The sequence below is a fragment of the Mus caroli genome, unplaced genomic scaffold (assembly GCF_978045245.1).
Source record: "Mus caroli unplaced genomic scaffold, Mus_caroli_1 scaffold_12, whole genome shotgun sequence".
NCBI lineage: Eukaryota > Metazoa > Chordata > Mammalia > Rodentia > Muridae > Mus > Mus caroli.
In genome coordinates, this window is record NW_028227267.1 from 105,707,769 (window position 1) to 105,718,308 (window position 10,540).

General features: G+C 40.7%; 1 protein-coding gene across 1 annotated transcript; it reads right to left on the reverse strand.

Moving 5' to 3' along the window:
• Nucleotides 1-219: 219 nt before the first annotated feature.
• Slitrk1 (SLIT and NTRK like family member 1) lies at nucleotides 220-4,387 on the reverse strand. The gene has a single exon (XM_029468680.2). The coding sequence runs from the start codon at nucleotides 3,495-3,497 to the stop codon at nucleotides 1,407-1,409; it is 2,091 nt and encodes a 696-aa protein (XP_029324540.1). The 5' UTR covers nucleotides 3,498-4,387; the 3' UTR covers nucleotides 220-1,406.
• Between the last annotated feature and the right edge of the window lie 6,153 nt (nucleotides 4,388-10,540).

Consider the following 10,540-nt stretch of genomic DNA (forward strand, 5'->3'; position numbering starts at 1 on the left):
GAAAAGCAGTAAAGCCAAGGGGGCTGAGGAGGGTTGCTGGATGGGAGATTGTGAGGAGAAGAGCTAGTGAATGATTAAACACTAAGGTGATTAAGGAGAGAGCCTTTCTTGAGCTCCGGAAGGGACCCACCCCCTCCCAACCTCCCCCCTCCCCCCTCCCATCCACCATGAATCCAAAGAGGAAGCTGGAAAAATGTAAGGACCCAGATTTGAAAACATTTTCACTTTAATACTGAAAAAATATGCCATTATAAAATCCTCGAATAGAATTAGTAAGTTTTCACGTGCTTCCTCGGTTCTTTGTTCCTACTTTATAAGTAAGATTTTTACCAGCACACAATTGCTACCATAGGATCGCAGCCTAAGCACTAGAGTGACATTAATTGGTCATGCTTAACTGCCCCAGAATCTTTTTTCTTAAATAATTACACTGGTACTATAATAGAAATCATGGGTACTTATTTTACATTCAGATGGAAGGCATTATTGGATATGTATAGAAAAATATTCCCCCTCAGAAACTAAAATAAAATCAAACATCACCATCAAAAGAAAAGAACCCAAAACAACCCTTAAAAACTTTGCTCAACAAAATACATTGTTAACTCATAAAATGGACTGATGACTTAGCCATGCAAATGTCTTAAATAAACCTTTACATTTTTTTTTTCACAGTAAACATACGCTCTGAACTGCCTACCAATCACAAATAAGGGCGAAATGGCACTTTCTGATTATACTGTATTTTGTTTATAGAAAGTTTGATACGATGGGACTTATCAGGTAAGAGGATGGGTGCTGTGACAGCGTCTCCAGTCGCAGTGGGGCGGGGCGGTAGAGGGGGGGCTGGGGGCAGAGTCCCTGGAGCGTGTGGATTCCATGCGAGCCATGCAGCACTTTTGTTTGTTTGTTTGTTCTTGTCAGGAGTCAAAGTTATTTATTTACAATACATTCATGCCTTCGTGCAACTGCCCATCCCTGCTTTACCAACAGGGAGCCATCTTCGGGCTATCCACAGGGGAAAAATAGATATCTATTTCTCTATATAGATGTGATATATGTATATATGTATAGAGCCACTGCAGCCAGCCCCAGGGGACCTTTGGCTCAGAGCGAGGGGGCTCAATTCTTCTGGCAGGCCCCATGCTGGGCTTTGAGTCAAAAGGAGCTCAGAGCAAAGAGCTAGCTCACTGCACTCACAGCTCCACAGTCTGCTCTTTGTTTTCAGATGGGAGCTTAAGGGCCAGAGCCTCTGAGTTGAGTGAGTTCATAGTTATTTATTTACTCATGTCCATCGGTGCTTGTGACACGCTAGATGTGGGTCAATGTTCTCCCACTCCCCGCGATGCAGGCGGCAGGGGAGGATGGACGTCTTCCTGCACTCCTTCCCCTTTAGGGTCTGGGGCTTAGTCTGAGAGTGAGTGAGAGCCACAGTCATACACCCTATGGGACCCGTCTGCATTGTAAGGCCCATTGTGCCAGTAGGAAGAGTCACAGACTGTCTGTAGGGAATTAATTTCGGACGCAGAGGAATTGGCATCCCTTCTCTTGGACCGCTTTCGGTTCCTCAGGATAAACACGAGCATGCCCACCACGGTGAAGGCAGAGGTGACGAACACCAGCAGCAGTCCCGGGACCAACACGGAGATGGACACCCTGCTGGTGTCTAGGTAGGAGTTGGAGTGTGTCCCGGTCTCCGCCAACCCAGTGCTGTTTTTACTGTGCGAAGTTAACGTGGGCGAGATCCTCGCATACAGCTGGGGGCAGATCTCGTCATTGGAGAGCAGCATGAAATCCTTCCTAAAGAAGTTCACCGGTGTCTCACACTTGAGGTCGCTCATCAGCACCTCGGAGCCCAGACGTTCTGCCCATTGCTTGAAAGGCACAATGGTGCAGGAGCACTCCCAGGGGTTGCCATGCAGGTCTATCTGGATGATGGAGGTTAACTGGTCCAGCACCCCTGCCACAGGGAGGTACATGAAGTAATTATTGTGCAGACTGAGCTTAGACAGGGAGACCCCAGCAAAGACGTCCACCGGTAGGGACCTCAGCAAGTTGTTGTTGAGAATAAGAATCCTCAGTTTCGGCATGGCATTGAAAGTACCGGGGAGAATGAGCTGAATCGCGTTGTACTCCACATTCAGATACTCCAGGTTCTGCAGCCCAGCAAATTTCTCCCGGGACAGAGTGTCCAGGTAGTTACTATCCATGTAGAGCCACCGGAGGTCCAAAAGGTTCTTGAAAGTGTTGTTCTCTATGTTTGCGATGTTGTTGTTGCCCAGATCCAACAGAACGAGGTTCTTGTAATCCACAAAGTGTGATTTTCGGATGCTGTGGATCTTGTTATCTCGAAGGAAAAGCTCCTGCACGTTGGAAAGCTTAGGCTTCAAATCAGCCAAGCTGCTCACGTTCCGGTTGTTACAGTTCATCTTTAAGCCTGAGCCTGGGATGTGGTCACAGCTGCAGCCCCCGGGGCAGGGCAAGCCATGCACTGGGGGTTTGTTTCTGGCGCTCCCAGTTGCTATCGGTGGCGTGGGTTTGATTTTGAGCTGCCAGTTGCCCGGGATCTTTGTACCTCCATTTGGAACAGCCCCTGGGGTAGCATGCTCATCCTGCCCATTTATCTTGAAAGGAGTTGGCAGGGGGCCAGGAGCGAAGGTTTCTTCCTGGGCAGGGGGAGCTGGGAGACTAGAATCCACTCTGTTTTTTAAAGGACACAGGTCCTGTTCCGTGGTTTCATTGAGGTCTTTACCCTGGAGCCTGGTGGGGGCTTCGCAGACCACTCGACCGATTAGGGCGTTTTTGGGAATGTTCTCTAGCCATTCCTTCAGGGAGAGCAGATCACAGGTGCAGTCCCAAGGGTTATCCTCTAGCAGGATCTCAGCAATGCCAGGGATCTGCTCCAAGACCTCCTCATAGGGCAGTGTTTTCAGCCTGTTTCCACGGAGGTCGAGGTGGGTGATGGGCACATACTGGAATACATTAGCAGGTAGGGTGCTGATGAGATTGTCGTTTAAAATGAGGACTTCCAACTTGTTCAAGTCCTGGAAGGCCCCCGGGTCTATATCCCGTAATAAATTAAAATCAGCCTGGAGGTATTCCAGATCGTCCAGCCCCAAAAAAGTCTGCTTTCGAAAAGACTTGATCTTGTTGTTGTTGATGTGCAGCCGTTTCACCAGCTGCAGCCCCAGAAATGCCCCCGGAACGATCTCATGCAAGCCATTGTTTTCCATATGCAAACTAACCGCATTATAAAAGTTAGCGAACTCATTAGGGAAAAGTCGAGTGAGGGAATTGCCATGCAGAAATAAATGGTAAAACTGGGAAGTCGGGGCGGTGAAGCGCTGCAGACTTGTGAAGCCCTTTTTTTCACAGTCTACGTGTAAGTCCCCTTCTATCTCATTGCAAGAACAGATCTTCTCTTTACAAACGTCCCCTGTAACGTTTCCAGCAGCAAAACAAAGAGACGTCTCCAGCAACAGAATCCAAAGCAGCATTTTTAAAGCGAGCAATTCATCCCAGATCTCATCACAAAGTAACAGCAACCATCCTGCTCGCCACAGACACAATTCAAGTTCATTTAGTGCTCCAATGTCCGATCCCAGAGAAAGAGAAAAGAAGGGTTTGGGGGGGTGGGGGTGGATTCCTTCCTCCCTAACCCCCCCGTACTGCAATAGCCCAGACGCCAGTCAATAATTATATCCACAAACTATCCAGGCACATAGTGCAAGGCAAGCAGAAAAGGGAGGGGGGTGGAAAGTAGAGGAAAGAGAGAGAGAGAAAGCAAACTACTCCCCCTCAACCCTTTAAAAATATCCAAAATAAGTTAAATATATACCTGTAAAATTAAAAGGAAACGCACCCTTACAGAATCATGTTTAGAGGTTCTCACTAACCAGCAAGGGAACAATGCTAGCAATTAGAAGCAAGTGCATGTTAGAAACAAGCAGGTTTGCAGCGTAGTACAGGCGCACTGCCTGTGATGGCTGTGCGTCGGACTGACCTTGCCTCTCTGATACAAAGCAGGGCTTTCGGCGGCTTCAGTGGTCCAGGCAGCTGGTGGAGTTCTTGTCTCGGTTGCGGGTTGCCCAGAAGTACCCCCGAGGTGCTGTCCAGTGCCCCCGGTGCTGAAATCACGCCCGCCCAAAAGACTCACTGCCCAGCCAATGGCGCTGGAAAATTTCCGCAATCACTGCGTTTTGTGGATGTCCATCCTGTTCCTTTGCTCCCCTTTGGTCGTCTTCAGCCCTTTTTTCTGTGCTCCGGCCGGCGCTTACTAGGTCTTCTTTGCTTGTTCTCCTTCTCTTTCTTCTGCTCTTTCGGAATTACGTGAGGGGGGAGGAGAGAGGGAGCGAGTTGTCTGAGGGAGGAAGAGAGCGCGAGAAAGGGGAGGAGGGGGGGGAGTTGCTAAGAAGCTCTGCTGGTTCCAGCCTGGTGCACTCTGAAAGATCTGACACCCTCTGCTGATCTGCAGTAGCAAAAATCCATCTGGTGAGGGAATGCTGAAAGAAAGAAAAAAAGAAAGAAAGAAAAAAAAAATCCACGTTTAGGGCAAGCGTTGAAAACGTGGGTATTAAAGGCTGTCGATCTACATAGAAGCTTATTTTAAATTGATTATTCAATGCTTTTTGCGTGCTAGAAACTTTACCCTTTCCTTTCCTTAAAGACCTCACAGCCCCCGCGAGCTCTAGCGTTCCGAAAGTATGGCTTTTAAAACATTTATTTCCCAATGGCTTGAATAAAATTAGTGTCAGGGTGTCAAGCGAACGGCAATTTGAGGTAATTATATTGCACGCCATTTTCATCGGTGCTTTAAACGTGTTTCTGCCTTCTCTGCGGTACAGCGTTTTATATCGTTTGATGCCTTTGGAACCTCTACTTTATTTTTGCACCCAGAAAGTGGCTATTCTGGAAATATATATATATATATATATATATATATATATATATATATATATATATATATATATATATTACATAATATAACAATTTGGTAGAGAATATTTATTTCCAGGTATACAACTGAGGCATATACTTTTCCATTTTAAAGTTGTTATAGAATTTCAGTCAATTTGGTGATAGAGTTGAGTTTTTCTGATGGCATTTCTTCAATGTTATTTAAGTCTGCAGGCTGAAAACACAATGCATGCTTAAGTTCTTTGATTTCAGACTAGAAAGCTTACCATGACATTCTGAAAATGAGGGAAGGAGATGAGGCGAAATTTTGGAGGCTTTTAAAAACAGTTTGGTAAACAGGTACTAAGCCACCACACATGCACATTGTCACACACACACACACACACACACACACACACACACACACCTGACAATGTTTCCATACTAGATCTGAGGAATTTAAAATACATACAAGTAAGTAACAAATTGCATTTTGAGAGGAAAGAGTAGAAATCCTGGTCTGTAAGTCTGGGTAGCTGTGTTCCCTCTCCAGCTCACTCAGGGTCCAAGAGGCTAGGGAGAGAAATGCTCTGAGGTTTTCTAAGGAGAGAATGTTCAAGTTACCCAGACCTAAAACTCATAAAATGCAATGTCTTCATTTTTCTTTAAGATTCAGTTTTTTCATGGTTGTCAGTTTCACAGACTTTTAACAGAGGTGACATTGTTTTCCACTTAAAAAATTACAAGTCATATTCAGCATCTTTTCTCCCCTTTTTCTTTTTCTTTAATTAATTAATTTATTTGGTTTTTAGACTAGGTTTCTCTGTGTATCCCTGGCTGTCCTGAAATTTCTCTGTACAGGTTGGACTTGAACTCAGAGACCTGCCTGTCTCTGCCACCTGATTATTGGGATTAAAGGTTGAAGGCCTGGGCTAGCATCTTTCCTTAAGCTGAAGCAAAGGCGATTTGATGACACTTTCCTTTCAATCAAGTCTTAGGCAACCATACCAACTATACATATTTGCTAATAATTTGTATAAAATCTAATTTGTATAAAATCAAATATGCAATCAAGTTTGCAGTTTGGGAAGATTGAGGAATGAAAAGTTGTTAGCAAGCTAGAGTTGAGGACATGTCCAAGGCTTGCTATGCTGTAGGAGTGCCTAAAGAGTGTCTCTACTTATGAGTGGATTGGGAAGCTAATTCTTACTTAAGTGGGAAGAAATTCATGTATAGGCAAATTGGTGGACTCTTGAGAATATTTGGTTAGAGAAAAGGTAGAGATAAACAGGTAATTCTTACATTTATTTATAAGCATGCATAGGTGTCTGTGTGGGGAAGGGCACTCTTTCTTGGTGTCTCTCACTTCTCCTTTATATTACTAAATTACTATGGTCAGGCAGAAGAGACAATTTTTTTACCAATCACATAATTAACCTAGGAAATGCTATATAACTGAGAATTGTAGACTTGAGAAGATAAATGGAACAAAAACTTTTCCGTTTCAATATAAATGTAGAACTGAGATAGAAATCGTCTTTCTCCCTAAAACCACCATGAAAAGATAAGGTCCTGAACTGTCCAGTATGTGGTTGGCATAAATGGGAAAGCCACAGAACAAGAACAAGAACAAGAACAAGAACAAGAACAACAACAACAACAACAACAACAACAACAACAACAGAAACCAAACCAACTTGTTGTCTAATTAGAAGCAATATTCATTATAGTCACATAATATCACACCCTTGCCAAGTGCCTACACTCTAATTTGACTTAGCAAATAGTCCTTTATGTGAAGAGACCCAAAGAACAAACTTAACTTTGTTAAAAATGAACGAAATTTAGGTAAGCTACAATTACTGGTAATGATATTAATATTGCAACCTTCCTAAGGTTCTTTCTGACTTGTTGTTTCTCAAATCACTACTCACATTAGAAAGACTGCAGTTTCTGAATTTGATATTTTATGAGATGAATTTCCATATTATCTTCTGTAAATAGTAAATTACCTTATACTCTCGGAGATGAGTGTGGTAATGACCACTATGGCAAATAATTATACTTAGTATGAATATATGAAGATTATACTACTTATGATAAATATCCACCACAAAACAAAGTATAGAGAAATACAAATGTATCTCTGAAAACATATTATGTACTAAAATCTTAATTTTTAACAGTAAATAAATAAATACTTTGTTTGCTTTTGGAGACAGAGGTCTCCATGAGGCAGGGTTTCTGGATGGAGAGGAACTGGCTGTGTATACCAGGCTTGCTTTGAACTCAGAGGTTTACCTGCCTCTGCTTCAAGCATCTGCTTCTGTATTTGTCAGGCTCTGGCAGAGCCTCTCAGGAGACAGATATCTCAGGCTCCTGTCAGCAAGCTCTTCTTGACATCAGTAGTACATTAAGTACTACATTAAGTAGTACAAGTCTTTGTGTAGAACAAGTAAGCCATGAACTAAAGTTCCTTCTGTCGTAGTCAATGAATTGCTAGGATTACCAAGTAACAATAAATTTCTTGATTGCCAATAAAAATGTGAAAGTGAAATTTTATGTGTGATCTGACTATCCAAATGCCTTGGAGTTTTATTTATTTACTTAATTAATGTTGTGATTATTCACCCATTATCATCTTTTTTTTTTTTAAATTTCTCGCTGAAATAAAAATTTCCTACATATTTGTATTTAGTTAAAATTAGTAAATGTCGGGCTGGAGAGATGGCTCAGAGGTTAAGAGCACTGACTGCTCTTCCAGAGATCCTGAGTTCAATTCCCAGCAACCACATGGTAGCTCACAACCATCTGTAATGGGATCTGACGCCCTCTTCTGGTTGTCTGGAGAGAGCTTCAGTGTACTCATATACATAAAATATATAAATAAAATATATTTTTTCAAGTAAATGGCTAATGAAAATGTGATGTAACTTTGGAAGATAAAGCCAATAAACTAAATTTGAAAGGGTTGAGGATGGATAGAAAGAGGGTCAAAAGATTCTAGCCACAAAATGAAGATATGAGTTCAATTGGTAAGACCAATGTGGTGTAAAGAGTCAAAGAAGTGTAAATTATCCCTTCATCTGACATGCAAAGCACACACACACACACAAACACAAACACACTTACATGGACACACACACACACACTTACATGGACACACACGCACCCACAATAAGATAAATAAAACATGTATAAATAATAACAAATAACAATAATGAAAATAAAAATTTTAAAAAAATCTCTGAACATGAAAAGAACGTGTGAAGTAAAACCAGAGATTTCTGGTTCTAACATACACATAAACTTTAAAAAATATCTTTTGTGTACTTATCTATGAATGATTCGGTATTGATGAATGTGCTTTAGTATAACTTAGAAACTGAATAGCTTTGAATGACAAAATTACTTAATTTCAAAAGATTTGATATATAATTCATTCTGATATTTTATTCTTTTAGATAAAGCTACAAACTACTTTTCTGTTTAAGCTATCCTGAACATGATCATTTTCTTATCACAAACTCTTAGAGATAAAGTTGCCAACTAAAGGATAAGTGTTAACAGATTTGTCAAAAATATTGATGAGTTCCTTTATTCATGTTTTTAAAAATACTGTTGATATGTTTGGTATTTCACTAAGCATCTGCTAATATTGTTTATTATTGCTTAAAATATATTTGACCCAGTTTGCTAGAATAGTATGAATCCAGTTCTGATATACTACTTTTATTTAAACAGCTTCAGTACAACTTATAATACTTTATTTGGTACATTGTAGAAGGTTTTTTTTTTATGATTTTCAACTTTAAAAGCATGATTTTGGTTTAAAGTCTTCTCTAGCCAAGCCACCACATTAGCCCATTTATCTTTGATATATCCAATAGGCTAAATGTCTCTGTCTGGAGGGTTTGCTTTTCAATAGATGATATCATTTTTGAAGACAGAAATCCAGCCCTCTATCCCTTAATGTCTACTCCTTTTCTAATCACCAGGCACATAAAGTATTGTGGCGTCGAATACAACAGGGAAATTAAGCAGTCTGAGTGTTTTAGTTACTTTTCTACTGGCTTTCACCATGATTAAGGTCACTTCTAGAATAAAGAGTTTATTTGGCTTATGGTTCCAAAACGTTTGGATCTATGATAGCACAGTGAAGGGTTTGAAACAGGAACAGGAAGCTGAGTTCTCGCATCTTGAATCCCTAGCAAAACACCTAAACCATTCTCAACAATGCTACAGAATGACCACCAAATATTGAATGCCTGGCACTGTGGTAAAATCATCTATATTTCAGAAATAAACAATGGGAGTCAGTGGTATACTGAGTATTGACTATCACAGTATTAGGTAACTCAGAGTACAGTTAATCCACAAGCTACAGATTTTGGAAAATGAATTAACCTATAAGTCATTTGTATAGAGTTTATGTTAAAGGATATATGGATTTTCACAATCAATATAGTTCACTGCATGATCACGCATATATTTGATTCTGTGGAATATCAGTTCATATTTGTGTATCTACAAAAGTTGATACAGTATAATGCATTTAATTAATAATAAATAATAAGAAAAGAAACATGCTAAACTCATGTATTATATGATCTTTTATTACATGTAGTCACATACAAACAATACACACACATAGTACAGACAGACATGATGTATTACATATCACTTATTAAGCATAAGACTCTATAATATAAAAAGCACAATATAGAAAGTATATTTCCCTTTCTAATTCGTTGAAGAATTGAGTTGGAATTTTGAAGGGGATTGCATTGAATCTGTAGATTGCTTTTGGCAAGATAGCCATTTTTACTATATTGATCCTGCCAATTCATGAGCATGGGAGATCTTTCCATCTTCTGAGATCTTCTTTAATTTCTTTCTTCAGAGACTTGAAGTTCTTATCATACAGATCTTTCACTTCCTTAGTTAGAGTCACACCAAGGTATTTTATATTATTTGTGACTATTGAGAAGGGTGTTGTTTCCCTAATTTCTTTCTCAGCCTATTTATCCTTTGCGTACAGAAAGGCCATTGACTTGTTTGAGTTAATTTTATACCCAGCTACTTCACTGAAGCTGTTTATCAGGCTTAGGAGTTCTCTGGTGGAATTTTTAGGGTCACTCATATATATATACTATCATATCATCTGCAAAAAGTGATATTTTGACTTCTTCCTTTCCAATTTGTATCCCCTTGTTCTCCTTTTGTTGTCGAATTGCTCTGGCTAGGACTTCAAGTACAATGTTGAATAGGTAGGGAGAGAGTGGACAGCCTTGTCTAGTCCCTGATTTTAGTGGGATTGCTTCCAGCTTCTCACCATTTACTTTGATGTTGGCTACTGGTTTGCTGTAGATTGCTTTTATCATGTTTAGGCATGGGCCTTGAACTCCCGAACTTTCCAAGATTTTTATCATGAATGGGTGTTGGATTTTGTCAAATGCTTTCTCAGCATCTGAGGGCCTCTAGCTATCTGGATGACTGTGTTTCCTGGATGTTTCTTGCTGTCGTAGGTATTGGGAGTTGGGGATTGACTTCTGTGGTTCTGGTGTGGCAGGCCTCTGATAGGTATCATTTGGCTGTATGATTGTGGATCTGCAGGTCTGTATGGTTAAGGAGCCTCAGGTCT